The following is a 19,092-nucleotide window of genomic DNA, read 5'->3' as shown; positions in this document are numbered from 1 at the left end:
AATCAAAGTACCGACTCGACGACAATTTTACTTCGTACCATCATAATAACATTGTTGTGATGCTGTGTATCTTTCAATCTGATTATTATACCTTTTGTTTCAAATCTTCAAGCAGTGAGAAATAATAACGTCTGTACCTTTATAATATGTTGGCTAGTTATATTATTTGTAAGTTTTCAATGGCGTACGCTATGTTTATGTTTGATTAGTGTACACTATATGTAGTAGTAGTAGTATACTTTATTTTCTACCTACTGTACACTATATTGTTATACCATTCAAATAAGCGCGATAGTCTTATCGCCAATTAGTAGTATCGTTATGATCATAATTTTCGCCTTTTCTTCAGAACGTCCCAAAATGTTTGAAAATTAATTATTTTACATGGGGCCTTTTATCGCACGTGATAAAGTGGCAATCACTGTTTGTAATTTTCACCTCCGTTGTCAAACGTTTAATTTTCAACACTTATGCAATCGATCGAAATTGAAATGATTAATCAACAAAAAAAAATATAGTAACAAATAATGTTGAAAGGTTTATTTTTTTTTTTAGTTTATTGTTCGATCGTAGCTATTTTTGAGACTCAGTATCGTCGAATCATGATTTTGCTACTGGATAAATGTATGTTTTTTTTTTTAATTCTTTTCTTTGCTCTTTTAACAAATACATTACCTGATTTTCAATGCTTCTAATCTGTATCAAACACGTTGATCAATGTTAATTCACTTCAATGTAAAAAAAAATATCTTTATATTCTACTTAAGCTTTATCATTATCAATATACAACCCAAAGAGAATGGTGTTCAAATTTGTATACATTTGCATCCGATTTTTAATTTTTCAGCTTAGCAGTAAACCTATCGCATCTGTATTATTAGCAATTTGACTTTTCCTTTTTTTTTTATTTTATCATTTTCTTTCAAATGACACCATCTTTCGAGATTGGTGTTATGATGTATATACTATTATTACTATCATTATAACTGTAATAATAATAATAATCGATTAATTATTGTTAACCATAACGACATGAGGAATACATTAATAATACATACCCTAATATTAATCGTTGAATAAATGAAATAAAAGATACTATAAATTTATTATTACATCTAATCTGTTCAAATGTAACCATAAGTATGGTATTGTACATTATAATAAGAAAATCCCTGTATATAATATAAGATTACTGTATTATCTGTTTAGAAAAGACGACGAAAACAAAAAGCCCTGTGTATTAAAAAGACACAAACAAAATTAGAAATTTTTTTTCTCCATTTAAACAAGATACTATAATGTTGATCGAAACAACTGTAGTTGCATAAAACTAACGTGAAAATGTTCTTTTTCTCTAATTTCTTGTTCTTATGCTTTGAAAAATCTGCGCTACTTGGATGTTTTTCCAATTTGACGTGTTGAGATACAGCGGAAATAAAAAGAAATAAGTATAGGTTTTTGAAAATAGCAATGAAAATAAGATTATTGGTTTTTCATTCATTCATGTTATCCTGCAGTTATATACTGTAACTATTCACGAATTCTACGACATGTTCACGAATAATTGGTAGAAATTGGATGCCAAGGAATATTTTGCATCTTATAATTTTACAATATGAATCAAAATATTCCGAAAAATATTCTATACTAACTCTGACTACTCCTTATATATTATAAATCATCTCTGCCATTTTTATTTCTTTAATTAAAAATTTTTTTTTTCGGTTATCTACAAACTGACGATGCCATGATTATTAATCAGACCAATAACGATAAACGCATTGTTTAAATTCTGTACGGCACGACTTTTTAGTGGAATGCATGTTTGCTATGGAATAAGTGATTGATATTATACTTATAAAAAATGTTTGAGTCTTACCGCATTAGTCCATTCATAATCAATCGTTCATATCATTTTGCATAGTACAGATGTTACATATTTATGTTTTAAATTGAAATGTTTTTCAGTTAAAGATATATTAATACGAAAAATAGTTAAATCGTAAACTTTGCACATACGTACACAATTACATATGTTGTTAAGTGTTAAAACTTGAAAAAATATTGTATAACATATACCAATGTTCAGGTACAAAAACTAAAAATGTTACATTTCGTCTGTTACTTAATCCAAGTGCCCGTCTATGACTAAAATTCTAATAATAAAATTGTCAACTCGCATGTAAATGCTCCTATGCTTGATGAGATATTTCTATCTACCCACGTATTCCTTGTTCTTATTATTTTGTTAATCAAAAATTGTGTTTCAAATAAGTGTAAGCCTTTGAATAATGCCTATAAGAAACAATAATAATAATAATAACAATAACAATAATAATAATATAATTTCGTAAGTCAGTAACTAAAAGAAATTACCTATTTAAAAATTATGTTAACATAATGACGAAAAGTATCATCTAAATATAGGATAGGTTTAACAAAAAGAAAACAACCACACTCTCTGTATAACAACAAACACATGTCTAGGATACATACGTACTAATTTATACATACAAACCTAGTAGATGTGAAAAAAATAATCCGAAACTTGGAAAGTTGAAATATATCATCGATACTAAGTATACAATTAATGGGCGTTTACTTAATCTTAATTTTGACAGAACCTTGCTTTATATTTTGTTGATTCTACAGTACCAGAGATTTTCTTATCAACGTTCCCAAAGCTTGACAAACTGATACGCGACTTGGTAAATTTCGAGAATTGTTCATATAATGTAAGAATAATTATAAAATATAAACAGACTTTGGTACGTACTGTATACTAGTAATAATTAGTTATTGATTGCAAAGCAGTGTATTGTAACATCATCTTATTGCAACAATACACGTATTCAAAAAAAATTCCAAGTCTCGATTTAATAAATTGTCAAATAATGCTCCATTACGATTAGATTTCAATCGTATCTCACGAATTCTATTTTCGTATTTACCGCGTAAACAATATACCGGGGGATCTATTTTGTAATTTCATTTTACACATTTTCCACCATCCAAGCATTCTGATTGGTTTGCTAAGCTCAGTCAACCAATTAAAATTGATCGGAATGCTTGGATGGTGGGAAATGTGAGTGAAATTACAGAATCGTGGATTGTTTGATCTGCCGATAATTAAGAAACCGTGGAAGAAACTAACCGACCAAGTGAACGGTTGAATACCCATATTGTGTTTCCTACGGTTAGGTTAGGTTTAATTTCACCAGATCGCGCAGATTTCTTTTAGAATCAACAATTCGATTACGGCTATTTGTTTATTGTTTTACTTTTGGAATTATAACAAAGAAAAATGAATGCAAGTAGAATGTTAATAAATTTGGCGAAAAGGTCGTACGGTGCTCAGAAAAGTTGGAAAGTACGTCCGAACCCTGGCATACAGAGGAGAGCGGACATGCTAGAAGACGACATAGAAAAGGATTTGGAATCTTTTAATGAATTCGATCTGGAAGACGCGGAGCCAGATTTTTCACAGGCTCACAAGTCCTATTCTATGCATAAACAGTAGGTCACATTATCTCAGTTGATGTATCGTGTTGTCAATGTTGTGATATTTTTCATAAGTGTTAAAGCTTCGTTCGACTGCAATATTATCACATTTTTTATCTTTACAGAGAAATGGCTGAAGCTAAGGAAAAATTGAAACTGCGCATAGTGGCTAGAAAGTACTTCAAGGAACATGAACCGAACCTTTTGACGTACATTGAAAAGCAGCAAATACGTCACTTGCACGAGAGCGATTCGCTGGTTTATACTCCAGAAAAATTGAGCGAAAGTTTCCCTGCATTACCTCACACTATACGTAAAATTCTCAAAGTTAGATGGCACGCTAGAAATGCAGACAGGGTTTTGAAACATGATCAGCAGGTTATTAACAATTGGCAAAAATTTAAACGAGGAGAATTGCCATTGGAGCCAAGAATCAGACAGCACTTGGAAAAGTTTAAGAATCGAAAAATTACTTTGCCTGACAAAGCGGAGGTGGAACAAAAACTCCTACCACCGCCACCGGAATTCAAAAAACCACAGAGTCAACTATACACTGGAATAATACAGAACTACTTGAAGGAGAAAAAGGGGCATGACGAAAATAACGAAGTAGTTTGCCTTTCTGGGAGTGATGAAGTCGACAACGGTTCCGAAAACAATTATGAAAGCAAAGACTTAATGCACGAGTACAGCAAAAATTCAGTGGAGAACAACCTCACGTTCAATCCAAACCAAAACCATCACGTAATCAGCCTTAGGGATACTAAATCATCGAAGACAAGGATCAGGAATTCAGACAAGCCTCTTACTTTGGACAAGTTTTTTGAGGAATCTGTGAAAAATATGGGTACCATACCATCGTTGGAGGACAAGGTCCTGATGGATACATATAAGAAGAAAGTGGAGTTAGAAACTATGAAGAATCGGAAAATGGAAAGCGTCGATCGATCTAGCCTTCAAAATTTTTCTGCATCACCAGAGAGTAAACTGCCGATGGCTGCGGTTGAGAGACGAAATGAGGCAAAGAATGTCGAAGTGCCAGATGATTCCAAGGAAATGGGGCTGCAGACATATGTCAAAGTATGGGAAAAAAAAGTGATTCAAGATGAACATTACAGTGAAGTTATAAAAATTCCAAAGGATAAATACAAGAAAGGAAAACTATACAAAATTCGGGACTGCTTTTACGATGATGATGGAGAATTTTTGTACAGAGTACCCGGACTCAAGGGCTAATTTAAATAAATTGTAAAGGCATCATTTGTTTTTCAGATTAGTTCACGTGGAATAAATCATATAAGCTATTATGACTTGTTATTGTGGTAGTTGTATATAGGTTGTTAGTAATTCCAATTATTTATAATATAAAAGTCGAAATTATAACTAATTACGTGTCATTTGTAAATGTTTTACACCCTTTCTTTTATCAAATATTACCAGAGCCTTACAAGTAGAGAGAATGAAAGGATCTACATGACAAGATTATAAATGCGAGTATGCAAAATATTCTCTATATTTAAATGAATATAAGGCACCAGTTTATGAAGCATGTGACAAAGAATCTGTTGAGGCATTCTCACGTGCCATTTCAATAATTGTTTCAATATTGATAATGTCTCTGTGCTTAAGCATCATTTCAAACAAAAATGGTTCCTGGCTCAGCATTTCACTAGCTGTGGCAATCATGTTGGTCATTAGCCGTTTCATTATATTTATTTTTGTTAATTTCGTTTCCAACTTCTTTTTGTTCCTATAAGGCAAAAGTATTTAAGTAAATATTTGTTTTCTCAATAGAGAAAATTGATCATATTATTCCATAAATGGCCAAATTTTTCCCATACCATTTAATTATTCATGGACGTTTTTAGAGTTTGATATCGTGGCTCGTTACTCACGTAACGTTCAGCGTTTACGAACCTCAATATTTCAGGGTTTGCATCTTGAAGTCTTGCATTTCGAAGAGCCTTTTGAGTTTGTAAAAATTGGCTATGTTCCAACAAGGACTCTTGGCATTCTTTTTTCAGATTTAATTCCTCGTTCAATGCTTTGGTCATTGAAACGTTCAAGGATATCAATTTATCCGAGAGTATGAACAGCCTCGACAGGCACTCCTTTACTTGCCTTTAAAAGTAAAATAAATCAAAAATCTAATCACATTAAATTTTGTTACGATATAAGCAATTACTTCTTGATTTCAGGTGGTGATTTGTCTTTAAGCACAATATCGTTAATGGTACAACTTTGAAGACACACGTTAACCATGGAATTAGCTATTCTCAGATCCCCTACTGCCTGATGTAAATCTTCAAACCCATTGTCAACATCTTGGTTCCCCTCTGTAACAGAATCTGAATAGAAGAATTGTAAGCAATTCCCTTGGAAGATTGGATTCTAAAAATATTACAACGAGCCCAAGACCTACGTGCGTTGTGTTTAGTATTCACCAATATCCAATGAGCCTTTTGTTTTCGTAATATCTGTCGTATATCCTCTATTTTTTCTTCGATTGGCTTAAAATCGTCGGTTGAAACTGCACCGACGTGAAAATTGGAAACAGATTTAGATAAGGCTTGCAAAGCCTGGGTCAATTGTTGGAGTGCCATGATTTTAGAGTCTGTTCGCATAAACAAATTAACTTTTTGAGCCAAACAGTTCTTGCTACATTCTCAACACTCAAAAGTTGCGCTTACCTTCCCCCTTGAAAGCTGTAATTTTATAATACCTTGTTTGCAAATACGAATATAATTTTGGAAAATAAAACCGAAATGTATTATGATACTCGAAATATATTCGCAGTATTAAGCAGCAAATTTTTAGACCCTCAAATTATATTTTGCCACAGGTGTCACTGATAAGTTTTCAGAGATATAAGCAATATTTCGAGTTCATTTTTGTTGAGGTTAGGTTTCCGGTTAAATGTTTCACAGATTCCCGCCATTTTCATCCGACCATCACACATGCATTTAACAATATCAACCGCACATGAATTCGACGAAGAAGCTACAGCTCCAAGTTCATTTTTTTCGATAAAATTTTTCATTAATACAATTAATATTTTGAGTCTGTGTTGTTGAGGTTAGGGCTCCACTCAAATTTTTCACCGAATCCCGCCATTTTCATCCGATCATCACAGATTACAAATGGCTGATTAAACTCATCCTCGATGCCTCGAAGAATACCGTGGTGTGACTAAAAGAGGTTTTCTCTCTATCAAAAGGTGATTAAGTTACTTTTTTGACGTTACAATCATTGATACATTAAACAATACAGACTGCACTTCAATTCGATCTGAGAATCTACGATTTCTAACTAACATCCTTTGCCCCTCCGCAACGACGCCACTCACGCATCGCTATTGACGTTTATCGTTTCACATATATACTTTCCTCATAACCGCAATCGCAAGAATCCCTTCGTGGTCCTTTCTATAAATGCACTCCAAGAATTCACATGCGAGTATCTAACCATAATAATTGTTGGAACGATCTCTGTGCTCTTCTCCTTAAAGAGTAGTGTTCATCTGCTTGACAAATTTGCGGGTTACAGCAACCTACTGATCTCTACTAAAATTTTGATTCTAAACAGGATTTGAAAAATTTTAGGAACCATCGGTCGACAACAAACGGCAGGATGATGCACAGGCGGGGGGGAAAGCGGATTCGGATGGATGATCCCGTCCCTCCGGAGTACGAGGCTCCCATGACCCCCATGACTCCGATGACTCCAATGACACCTTTGCACGAAACTGCCAGTAATGAACTTCAGGAATCTTATTCATCGTATGCGTCATACCAAGCGCCACAAACTCCTATACACAATCCCACGTTAGTATTTACATAGTGAAGGTGATATTTCAATTATTGTTCAACTTCTGTATGAATAGTTTACGTCCAATCATGCCTGTGTCTGCGTTTGTAATCAGATTGTACTAGGTTTTTTCTTCTCTTGTAATACTGCAACTCTAAAAATTTTCTACATTTTAGCCCCGAACATTACTCGCCAGACAGCTACAGCTCACCAGGTACCTCACATCAACAGCAACAACAGTATGTGGAACAAACGACTAGTTTTGAACCAGCTGCACAGTTTGAGCAGCCAATGACACCTCTGGCACCAGCTAACATGAGGATCACAAGGAATACACGCGCCAGATTACGTGGTACATGTTTCCTAATTTTTCTTGATTTTAATCTGAATGCATTGTGAATTTTCCCTTGTGTGATCCTAATTACTGATTTTTATTAACATTAATCCTATTTGTTTCCGTGGTCATATCTCTTTTAAAGGTAGCACAGTTCAACAACCAAAATATAAAGAAATTGATACGGACTTTATACCCACTGTCGCCCCTAGAGGTCGTGGTGGAGGTGGACGAGGTCGTGGTCGACGGGTTCCACATTCTAACAATCTTGAAGACGAAGCCAGTCTTTACTACATTATCAAAAACAATCGTTCTTCCCTTACCGTAAGTTGCATACCAATAGATTGAAATGTAATTTTATTAAATGTCCAGAACATGTTTACCCATAAATAAATATTAATGTCCACAGACTATAGTTGACGACTGGATTGAGAAGTACAAAATCGATAGAGGAAATGCCCTCCTCATGCTTATGCAATTTTTTATTAATGCGAGTGGCTGCAAAGGACGTATTACATCCGAAATGCAGACTACTATGGAGCATGTAGCTATAATTCGTAAAATGACGGAAGAATTTGATGAGGTACCTCGTTGTTTTATGTCCATTATACAAATTGAATTGAAAATGATCATCGAGCGTGAATCTTGACCGATTGTTTTAATATTTACACTTTTTTTTTAACGCCGTAGGAAAGTGGAGAATATCCATTGATCTTGCCTGGACAGCAATGGAAGAAGTTCCGATCAAATTTTTGTGAATTTGTTCAAATTCTGGTTCGCCAATGCCAATATTCCATAATCTACGACCAATTCCTTATGGACAATGTTATTTCTTTGCTTACTGGGTTGTCAGATTCCCAAGTCAGAGCTTTCAGACACACTGCAACCTTAGCTGGTAAGTCAACAATGAAAACTAAGCGTTTAAGAATAAGTGAAAATTTCTGACTAAAAAAACTAAGTAACAATTGAATTCAATTCAATAAGAATGGATTTCATAATTTATCGGAATTCAAACATCGTATCTTAATCGTCAACTGGGAAACCACTTTACATATCAAATTTCTTGCAGCAATGAAGCTCATGACTGCCCTTGTAGACGTTGCTCTAACTGTATCAATAAATCTCGACAATACACAGCGTCAGTATGAAGCCGAAAGGCAGAAGGCAAGAGAAAAGCGAGCAGCTGACAGATTGGAGTCACTAATGGCGAAAAGAAAGGAACTTGAAGAAAACATGGATGAGATTAAGAACATGCTGACATACATGTTTAAGTCTGTGTTCGTTCATCGTTACCGAGATACTTTACCAGAGATTCGAGCGCATTGTATGGCTGAAATTGGTGTATGGATGAAAAAATTTCACCAGAACTTTCTTGATGATTCGTATTTGAAATACATAGGTATGAATAAAAGCAATGAATATGCGAAATAACTTTCAATGTAATTCAAACGTGTAACCATGTTCTCTCAATTCACCTCATAGGATGGACGCTACACGATAAAGTTGGCGAAGTTAGACTCAAGTGTTTGCAAGCGTTGCAGCCGTTGTATGCCTCGGAAGAATTGAAACTCAAACTGGAGCTATTTACTAGCAAATTCAAGGATCGAATTGTTGCAATGACGTTGGACAAAGAGTACGATGTTGCGGTCCAAGCAGTGAAGCTTGTTATATCTATATTGAAACATCACAGAGAAATATTGACAGACAAGGACTGTGAGCATGTCTATGAGCTGGTTTACTCATCGCATAGAGCTGTCGCGCAGGCTGCTGGAGAATTCCTCAACGAACGACTCTTTGTACCAGACGAAGAAGCAGTCGCAGGTGTAAAGACGAAACGGGGTAAAAAAAGACTTCCAAACACACCCCTGATCAGAGATCTCGTTCTATTTTTCATTGAATCTGAGCTCCACGAACATGGCGCGTATCTAGTCGACTCGTTGATCGAGACTAACCAAATGATGAAAGACTGGGAATGCATGACTGATTTATTGCTTGAGGAAGCAGGACCGGAGGAAGAAGCACTTGATAATCAGAAAGAAACTTCTCTGATCGAGTTGATGGTTTGTTGCATAAAACAAGCTGCCACAGGTGGGTTTTTTCTTGTTTATTTATTGTATGACGATTGTTTTCAGAACTAACTTAAATCAAAAGTCACAAAGAATACCAACATCGATATCGAAAGGTTGAGCAATTGTATCATGATTTTGTTTTAGGTGAAGCACCGGTTGGCAGGGGTCCAACGCGTAAGAATATGTCCGCAAAAGAATTGAAACAGGTTCAAGATGACAAGCAACGACTTACGGAACACTTTATTCAGACTTTACCTTTGCTCTTGGATAAATATAGAGCCGACCCAGAAAAATTAGCAAATTTACTTGCGATACCTCAATACTTTGATCTCGACATATACACTAAATCAAGACAGGAGCAAAACCTTGAGTCACTGTTGAAAAAAATTCACACCATTGTTGAGAAAATAAATGACACCGAAGTGTTGGACACAGCAGCCAAAACTTTGGAACATATGTGCATCGAGCGTCATGCAATATACACTAGGTACAAATAAGTAACATTTGATGCTAACGTATGCGCGTATCACTTCTGTCTAGTGTTGACCGAATAATTTCATCAATTCTCGAATTTTCAAGCTGTGACCTGGCCCGATCAACGTTGATCGACATGATAGTGAACAAATACAAAGAGGCTATCGACGAATACAGATCATTGATAGAGGGAGGAGACGTTCCAAATGAAGATGAAATATTTGAGACTATTCAATCCCTCAAAAAAGTAGCGATATTCTACAGTTGTCATAATATGAATCCATGGGGAATTTGGGACTCATTGTACAAAGATATTGAAGGTGCAAGGGATCCTGCAAGGTACTTGTTACATTTACATTCAATTTACTGCCGCATTTTTGATCAGGCACATGAGGCATTACTTTGACGTCAATCCAATCAATTGTATTATAGGTGTTTACCGCACGAAGCAGTAAAATATTGTATCAGTGCTTGCTTTTTCGCAATTTTGTGGGGACAAAATCATCTATTAGAAGCAGTTGACTCGGGAAGCAAACGAGGGGAAGACGAGTGCTGCGAATTGAAGAAACGTTTACACATTCTGATGGATCAGATGTGTTATTTGGTTGGGGGCGATGGCAATGCAGTGGTAATTAAACTTTGCATGAATTATTAGGAAATACATTGTGGTAATTTGTTTGTTCACTTTCTGTCAGTCATCAATTTTACAGGTTGTACCCCCAATTCTGAGAGAAGAAGCTTACAATTCAATTTGCGACTTGTTGGTTATGTTTTGTAACCAATTGAGCACGCATCATAATCCTTTGATGCATCATTTGGTTTATGAAACTGATCAGAATATGCAGAACATGTTGAACAAATTCATACAAGAGTATGTTTTCTGTGAGGAGGAGGATGGTTAGTATTTGAAGCATTTCGATAGTTAAACTTCATCATTAATACATCGATTACAAACGCATTTCGAATATTTATAATTGGCGTAATTTTTATAATTCATTTCCGAATGATTCAACTCAATTTAAGATGAACACGACGAACACTCAAAGATTGAAGAATTACATAAAAGGAGAAATTTCTTGGCTGGATACTGTAAACTGATCGTTTATAATATGATGCCCACAAAAGCTGCTGCTGACGTTTTTAAGCATTATGTCAAGTACTACAATGATTATGGTGATATAATAAAAACTACTCTCGGCAAGGCAAGGGATATAAATAAAACAAATTGTGCTCTAACAATGCAGCACAGTTTGAACATTCTCTACAATGAAATAGTCGCAGAAAAAGGAAAAGTAAGCAGAAACAGCGAAGAGTTTACTGCTATAAAGGTAAACTAATGAAAATATCTACCTCTTAATAAATAAGATTTACGTTATTTTTCAGCCATATATCCATATCCATAAATTCCATCAAGTAACACTGAAATCTTCGATACCTGCTTAAGTTAAATAATCGTTACTCTGCAAAGTTAAATAATCGTTACTCTGCAGAGTTTTTTTTCTCAAAATCTTTGTCACTTTACTGATTTGAATCTACGATTTTCAGGAATTAGCTAAGCGGTTTGCCTTGTCTTTTGGCTTGGATGCAGTGAAAAACCGTGATGCAATTGCAGCTCTACACAGAGCGGGTGTTTTATTTGCTATAACACCTCCAGACGGAGTAGAATTGGACCCAACTGGACCTCCTCCCAATCTGGCTTTCTTAGAAATATTGTCTGAATTTACAAATAAACTTCTGAAGCAAGACAAACGCGTTGTGTAAGTATAATGTGTGGCATGATACACGTTTTATTTTTGACTTTAGTTTGAATTTATGCGTCCATGATAGAAACATCTGCAATAGTGTATTGATAACCCTGATGTTTCAATTTCGTAAAACAATTTCCTTCAACAAATCTGATTCACTATGCATGCCTATAATACCTAGATGAAGTCTAAATTATCCTATGCCTCTACAATATGGTCGCTTTGTCACCGAATTTACTAAAATCAAATTCCATCTATTCGACACCATTTTCTCAGGCTTCATTCACCCATGCAGTTCTGCGACCGTAATTATGATAATGTAACAAAAGTCTTCAATAATCTGTTCACTGAAATCTTTCACTGAATTCAAGTCCTGCTTTCCCTTTTCAATTTTAAAGGAATTTTAGAATTTCATGCTTTAGAACTATGTTGATTCTGTAGATCTTACAACTCATGTATACTTGCATGCACCAAATAGAACTTTGCGATTCAATTTTATTACCTCTTCTGTCAATCTTTCTTTTCCATGTACTTACTAAGTTTATAAATAAATAAACAAATAAATAAAACAGGTAAATATAAGCAGTATATGAATCTCTAGGTTGAACTTTCTCGACAAGCGATTACAAGCTGGCATGCCATCATCGAGAGGAGAGGATTGGCAACCATTGTTATTGTACAGAAATAGCTTATTACATGGTGAAACTGATCAAGTTCCAGTCACAAGTAAACGTGCCTACACAAGACGCAAGAAAGATCTCCTCGCTGGTGAGTGCTAGGAAATTCCTCAGCATGTTTGTTTAACATTGCGTAATTATGATTCATATCTACGTTAACAATAATCAGATTTATTATAATTTTGAATATTATTAGTATCCTGACAATTTAGTATGTACACTAACGTCTTTATTTTGTTTTCAGAAGAAGAGGAAGCTGACGAGGCTGACGACAATTCCGACCACGAGTTCATGGGGTGAGTCGGGTGTTTTTTTTTCACATAAATTTCTATCAATATTTAATAAATGTGGTATATAGGTGCCATCATCTAACATTGAGATGTTTTTGATGTAAAGTGTACTAGTAATATTTATAGATTTTCCTGTTTTATTTTTCATACAAAACGTAATATGTAAAAAGCAATTTAAATGATGATAAAAGAAGTATACAGTTTACAATCTACACACTTTGTGCAGTTTTGAATTATCAAAGAAACCTTACAGTATTCTTCAAATAATTATCGGAAGCAAAATTTTTTGAAACGATTGACACTGCACAAAGCAAATTTTATAAAGAAACAAGCTACTCGAGGCCGTAGTAAGCTGGAGGAATTAATTATATAAGATCTAGTAATGAATTTATGTTTTCTTTGGGTTTATTTTTATGTAAACGAAGGTTATACGTAAGATGTATAAGTCAAAGAAAATTTACACCAGACGGATTTCTCATTTGAACAACTTTCCAATTCTTGTCTTTGGTACACGATGTTTTGTACTACAATCGTCAATGATGCACTTGTTTATATTTCACATTGGCATCAGACTTTGAGTACTTATGAAACTTTTTGCTCAATTAGCTTCTTTCTGAATAAACTTTACGTCTCCATTAATATGCACCTGTGATCCGTCAGGGGCGACAATTGAAATTCCAAATTCTAGATGATAAATTTAGAAATGCAGTTATAAAAGACAATAATGCACTTCTAGATTGTTTGTGTAGTAAATTAAAAAAAAAAGTTTATCAAGTGCTTGGAAGATTTTTGGATATATTCATTAAAATTCTGGGTTGGATGAAACTTTTATTAAATTAACTATAGTATTCACAAGGAAGGATTTCATACACTATTGTAATTTTTAAGGAAGTTTAACCGATATTATCTTTTTCTTGGCGGAATTTCATCGGACAGAAATGCATTAAAGGCATCGTAGTTTTCACTTTAAACGATTCACTGTATTACCAAATATCGCTGACAATTTGTACAAGATATCTCATTTTATATGCATTTCAATGTCGTTAAAAAATTGTTTGTCCTTATCGTAATAAGACCGTTTGCAGAGACATTAAAATTCAGAAAAAGGTTAATTGTTCGGATATAGTAACAATAAGAAAACAGATTTTTAGGTGCATTACTCAGAGTGTCGACACAGTTATACTGTTTCAATTTTTGCAACATCTTCTCCGCTATGATTTTAAGTTCCTTACAAAAATGTTATCGAAACAATGAATCGTCCTGAATCAAGCATCAAAGATCGTTCGTGAAGTCTGACTTAACTTTGAGCTTAATTTATTGTTACTTCTTGTAACACCGACATTTTCTTTCTACCATTTCACTTGAATTACAATGCTATTCAGCTATAGCAACTATCGCTTTATAACTAATGTTTAGTTTCTGTATCCTCACATCGTATTGCCTCGTACCTACATCCTTTGCTTGCAGTAGAATCATTACTTTCATTCAAATAAACTTGAATGGCATTGTCACCGGTCACTGGTCATCAGTCACATAAACAGGGTAAAATTAATCAATAAATCAATGTAACATTTACTTATTTGTTTTCTGTTACAGTATGCTACCGCCGTAGATTCTGTAGATTAGTTTTCAAAGATTACTTATCATTATTTAGGTATTCAATAAAAGTAACGAGGAGCTTTCAAAATGCGTGAAATAATTTTACAATCCTTCTGGTCGTACACTTCAGATTGAAACCATGCAGAACTCGTGATATGATCTGATAAGCAGAAAAAGTTTGTTCGAAAACTTCACACATCTGCATAATTATTTTTCATTAAGTCTTCATCATTTCAATTCCTTTTTATAAATTTTTAATATGGTGAAATTAAACTCAGGGGAAATGTAATCACGCAGTTGTAAATTCGGAAATAATACCTTGTTCTTCATGGACTTATTTATAACACAACTGCTATAAATGAGTAATTCTCTTCACATTTGGCCAATTTTCGAACTTGAATCGTATTTTTTAACAGTTAACCCAAAATTGGCGACGCAAAAGAAAGGAGAAAGAGAAAGAGAAAGAGAAAGAGAAAGAGAAAGAGAAAGAGAAAGAAAAAGAAAAAGAAAGGGAGACAGAGAGAGAAAGAGTAAATATGAAGATTTTCCTGAAGTCTGGGAATTTCAAAAGTTGCAGCTTCAAACTATGTACTGCAGGAAATTTCTTCTTCACTTTTTGATTAATATTAATTTTTTTTTTTTTCATTAATAGAAATTGACGTGCGCCTGGTAAAATATCTGAATGCATACATGGATAAATAACTAAAAATACAGTGATTGCAGCTAAAGCATGCGACTGCTTAAATATATGTTTATCTATTTGTTTCGTGTATTTTTTTCCGATAATTTTTAGAATTTCAGGTGACGCTTCAACAACATACCATTCCTGAATGCGTTTTCAATATTATGTTGCATGAGTAGTTACTCGACACATAGCTTATTGCTATTGACAACTCAAAGATATAGGTATATTATACAAATTTGACACAGCCTATTGTCTTTTTTTTCCTTAATTTTTTTCTATGTATTACATGCAAGACACCGTCGTCAGTGATGTACTCAATCAGACACAAGAATAAAAGTGGTCTTAAATTTTAATCGATTTCTAAATTGTATAAAATACACGTCAAGTAAAGTAAGTCAGCTCATGTAATACAAATGAAGAAAAGGAAGAAAAAATCAATAAATTGTCGTGATAATTTATAAGAACATGGTGATAGAGAACAATATTATGACAGATAAAATTTGAGAAATAAAAATAAATAAAAACAAGTATTTTTTGAAAAGAGTTGAAAAGAAAAAGGAGTAATGGAGAAATATTAATAATTCTGTATAAAGAAGTATGTGTATTTCTTTGGAGTTAAGTAATGAGTAATAAATTAAAATTAGTTTTAAACATTTGTACCCTGTTTATAAATCACAATACAAATTGGTATTCAATACAAAAGATATTGTATAATGACGCTATACTATATTAATTGAAATAAAAGCCTAAATCCTGCCGTTCCTTGATCCTATTTTTTACATATGAAACATTCCGCTCTAAGTCAACATACTTCTGACCCTCACCATATGCGATTTTATTTATTTTGAAGTATGTTGTGGAGTGTACAAAAAAAAAAATATCTTTCATCGGGTTTTAGATTTTTTTGGACCACGGATTTGATTTTTACTCTTCCTCGAACACAAATCCGAATTTCGAATAAATAGCCCTGATCGATTGGGTTAAAATTTTTCTCACAAATTCTTTGTCAAAAAATGAAAATTTTGAGACCAAGATTGAAGTGGGGAAGTTTTTTGTTTAAAAGTTATAAGCGAAACAATTAAATAAAAATTGAAAAAAATCGAATTAAATATAAATTTCAAAATGATTGGCTTCCATCTTGGCCTTAAAATTGTCGTTTTTTAACAAAGAATCCATGAGAAACAATTCAAAGCCAATCGATTAGGCCTATTAAATCCGGACTTTGTGTTTTCGGGAAGAGTAAAAATCAAATTCGTGGTCCAAAAAAATTTTAAACCCGATGAAAGATGTTTTTTTTTGTACACTCTACAGCATACTTCAAAATAAATAAAATCGCGGATGGTGAGGGTCGTACGTAGGTCGATTTGATGTGGAATGCCTCATATATAAACTTCAAAATTTTCAAAATTATTCGCAGTGCGAAAGTAAGAAAACTTCTTCAGGTTTGATTAACTTTTCGGAAATTTCGGTTAGGAAATGTGACAGAATTAACCCATCAGGATGACAAATTTCATTACTGAATCACATTTCCAATATATGCTATTTATAAAATTTTGAGAATCCAAATTTTCAAAACATGATGTTCTCTATTGCCAGTATCATTTACTACACTTTATACAATATAGTTAACAATTGCCCTTTTTTCTTCATTTGGGTTAATTCTGTAGAATTTACGTTTCCGCATAATTATTAGTTACTACGCTTTCTCAAGTAAGTAAATGGTATTTTCTTGCGCCTTTGGAATGTGACTGAAAACTTGACCATATTTTAAACATTAGCCCACGGAACATATCTGTACATACGTACTAAATAAAAACTTGGAACGATTTGAATATATCTAAACATGTCCAAAATTAAAAATACTCTCTACTCAGTACTTACAAGGTCAGAATACATCACATCAATAAAATATTTTTATTACAGCAAATTCAAGAAGAAACGTGGCCCTCGGAAAAATCAGTGAGTATTCTGAATTATATTGTTGCTATTGTTTCTTCAAATTTTACATTCTTGGGAATGACAAATCAAATTGCATCAGTTTTTATTTTTTCAAGTTCGTGTTTCCGATGTTTCTAATTCAATGTATTTCCTAGTTTTAAGTAATCAGAAGGGGTTCCGAATAGTTGTGATATTATCAAATTTTTCTTGCAATGTTTTAGGCTATCAGTGAACAAGACATCGATGCCGAAATCGATCAGATCATCAACTCTTTACGATAGTAGCAACGAATCACCAGCGCAGCCAATGTCTCCTTCGTGTGGACTCAACATAGACGACGTGTCGAATATTCCATCACACGAAATTGATGGAAGACTAAAGTCACTCCAAATCCAGTCTAAGTCGTACGTTTTTTTCTACTCAATTATGAACGATGAAATATAATTCGAAAAATCTAATAGAAATTAATTATACGTCTTTGTTTTATGAAACTCATCACTTTTTGTTACAGAAGACGTAGCGTAGACATATCAGGGCCAAGAGAATTACGCAGAACTGCAAGAAACTCCGGAAGATATATCGAAGGGCAATATATGGTTAGTATTTTCGAAAATTGTTAAAACTTTTGAAGTTATATATGTAACGTTTGTTTTTATAGGAATCTGATTCCGAATGAGCTTCTATCAGGAAAGCAAGAATATCAGATATAAGCTCTGCAGTTTTAAACAGATGCATATATTTTTTCATAATTGCGTTGTAGCTGATCGTCATCTAAGAGATGTGATGATGGGGCCAAATAGCGCAATAACAATTATATTAATGTTAATCAAAATAATTCATTGTTGATTTCGCCATGTTTTATACCGTAAGTTAAAATTTTCGTTGAAGAAAGTTTTACTAGGAATGAAAAAAAATTTCTTTTTTATTTGTTCATTATTCACAAAGAGTTTTTTATTAATATAATATTATAGTAAAATCTGTGATCTCGGTAGTCTCTGTGTTATTAAAATTAAGAAACAATGAAGCTAATGCGGCGAATAATATATGAAACACAGAGTCGTCGTTTTCAATGAAAATAATTTGGTTTCCGCATAGTGTAAGATACATTGTGTACGTTTTTACTCATCTGATTTCATCAAATTCGTGTTTGAAAATTTGATACTCAAAGAATATTTTTAATTTCGTTAATATCCTGGATAATTTTAACTGTACAAATGCAGAAATTTATTGTTACAGTTATTGGCCCAGCTAGTTTTCGATTCTATTTGAAATTTCATTTTTCCATTTCTTGGTCGTAGTGTAGTATGACAACTCTGGGTCGTTTTTGTTCTACCTTCTTATTTTTATTTAAAATAAAATAAAATGGATACACAAAAAACTGATTAAACGAATAAATAAATATTGATATTTTATACTCAGAATTGATCAATCATTTATGGCGAACATTAATTCAAGAAACTGAAAAAATGCTGGAAATTTGTCTGCTTCAGGTAAGTAAGGTATTAGTTAAATCATTTTTTAATTAAAGAATGATATTTAAATTTTCAAAACTGCAAATTATCGGCATTTGGACAGGAGGTCGAATAGGCTTATTCGACGCTGTAGAATTGCGAGTAAAAAAATATATTTCAATCAGCATCAATTATCTACTGAGGATTATTAAATTGAATATTCTGTTCTATTAAACAGAAAAACAATGCGAAGAAGATTCTTCAATCACTAGAAAATTCGCCTCGAATAACGCCGTGGTGTTTCTCGGAATCGAAAGGCGTTAAGTCGTCGCTCAAAAGGCACATGTACTTGAAAATTTCGTTATTTGCTCAGCACATTATAGGCAGCGTCTTATTTTATTATAAAGAGCGTGAGAAGCGCGGTCGATTGACCATGTGATTTAAGGACACGCAAAAACGTGTGGCTGATTACTTTCTAATAAAGTACTGTAAAAATTTGGATTTGTCACAAAATTCGGTAGA

The 19,092-nt window shown here is 33.5% G+C and overlaps 3 protein-coding genes across 15 annotated transcripts; 2 read left to right on the top strand and 1 right to left on the bottom strand.

The window, feature by feature from the left end:
* The first annotated feature begins 3,037 nt into the window (after positions 1-3,037).
* On the top strand, positions 3,038-4,806 carry LOC107227469 (putative neugrin-like protein DDB_G0288135). Its single transcript, XM_015668617.2, has 2 exons — positions 3,038-3,516; positions 3,627-4,806. Exons 1-2 carry the CDS (start codon positions 3,305-3,307, stop codon positions 4,735-4,737), a joined length of 1,323 nt encoding a protein of 440 aa, XP_015524103.1. The 5' UTR covers positions 3,038-3,304; the 3' UTR covers positions 4,738-4,806.
* A 184-nt stretch (positions 4,807-4,990) lies between these two features.
* LOC107227476 lies at positions 4,991-6,647 on the bottom strand. 4 transcript variants are annotated; one of them, XM_015668627.2, is made up of 5 exons: positions 6,192-6,647; positions 5,924-6,115; positions 5,687-5,849; positions 5,419-5,622; positions 4,991-5,251 (listed from the first exon to the last, which is right to left on the bottom strand). In XM_015668627.2, exons 2-5 carry the CDS (start codon positions 6,102-6,104, stop codon positions 5,041-5,043), a joined length of 759 nt encoding a protein of 252 aa, XP_015524113.1. In that variant the 5' UTR covers positions 6,105-6,115; positions 6,192-6,647; the 3' UTR covers positions 4,991-5,040. The 4 variants fall into 4 exon arrangements, with proteins under 4 accessions (XP_015524113.1, XP_015524111.1, XP_015524112.1 ...); XM_015668625.2 differs by lacking the exon at positions 6,192-6,647 and having other exon boundaries at positions 5,924-6,185; XM_015668626.2 differs by lacking the exon at positions 6,192-6,647 and having other exon boundaries at positions 5,687-5,837; positions 5,924-6,185.
* On the top strand, positions 6,618-18,540 carry LOC107227486 (cohesin subunit SA-1). 10 transcript variants are annotated; one of them, XM_015668644.2, is made up of 20 exons: positions 6,618-6,718; positions 7,104-7,325; positions 7,485-7,660; positions 7,788-7,966; positions 8,052-8,225; positions 8,333-8,537; positions 8,712-9,041; positions 9,125-9,730; positions 9,856-10,198; positions 10,291-10,524; positions 10,618-10,813; positions 10,896-11,082; positions 11,209-11,513; positions 11,731-11,942; positions 12,532-12,698; positions 12,852-12,903; positions 17,105-17,140; positions 17,341-17,523; positions 17,631-17,715; positions 17,778-18,540. In XM_015668644.2, exons 2-20 carry the CDS (start codon positions 7,132-7,134, stop codon positions 17,793-17,795), a joined length of 3,882 nt encoding a protein of 1,293 aa, XP_015524130.2. In that variant the 5' UTR covers positions 6,618-6,718; positions 7,104-7,131; the 3' UTR covers positions 17,796-18,540. The 10 variants fall into 10 exon arrangements, with proteins under 10 accessions (XP_015524130.2, XP_046597054.1, XP_046597061.1 ...); XM_046741098.1 differs by having other exon boundaries at positions 6,645-6,718; positions 7,087-7,325; XM_046741097.1 differs by lacking the exon at positions 6,618-6,718 and adding an exon at positions 6,929-6,953 and having other exon boundaries at positions 12,855-12,903.
* The last annotated feature ends 552 nt before the right edge of the window (positions 18,541-19,092 follow it).

The sequence above is a fragment of the Neodiprion lecontei genome, chromosome 5 (genome assembly GCF_021901455.1).
Source record: "Neodiprion lecontei isolate iyNeoLeco1 chromosome 5, iyNeoLeco1.1, whole genome shotgun sequence".
NCBI classification, from domain to species: domain Eukaryota; kingdom Metazoa; phylum Arthropoda; class Insecta; order Hymenoptera; family Diprionidae; genus Neodiprion; species Neodiprion lecontei.
The sequence above is the reverse complement of the archived record's forward strand: the minus strand, read 5'-3'. Positions and strand labels throughout refer to the sequence as shown.

Bases quoted from the DNA above. Each gene is read 5' to 3' on its own strand.
- LOC107227469 (XM_015668617.2), top strand. From the start codon at position 3,305: ATGAATGCAAGTAGAATGTTAATAAATTTGGCGAAAAGGTCGTACGGT. The intron at 3,517-3,626 runs GTAGGTCACATT...TTATCTTTACAG, and splicing joins TCCTATTCTATGCATAAACA to AGAAATGGCTGAAGCTAAGG.
- LOC107227486 (XM_046741096.1), top strand. The intron at 7,661-7,787 runs GTACATGTTTCC...TCTCTTTTAAAG, and splicing joins TACACGCGCCAGATTACGTG to GTAGCACAGTTCAACAACCA. The intron at 8,226-8,332 runs GTACCTCGTTGT...TTAACGCCGTAG, and splicing joins TGACGGAAGAATTTGATGAG to GAAAGTGGAGAATATCCATT.
- LOC107227476 (XM_015668625.2), bottom strand. From the start codon at position 6,125: ATGCGAACAGACTCTAAAATCATGGCACTCCAACAATTGACCCAGGCT. The intron at 5,850-5,923 runs GTAGGTCTTGGG...TCTTCTATTCAG, and splicing joins GAATACTAAACACAACGCAC to ATTCTGTTACAGAGGGGAAC. The intron at 5,623-5,686 runs GTAATTGCTTAT...TTACTTTTAAAG, and splicing joins TCACCACCTGAAATCAAGAA to GCAAGTAAAGGAGTGCCTGT.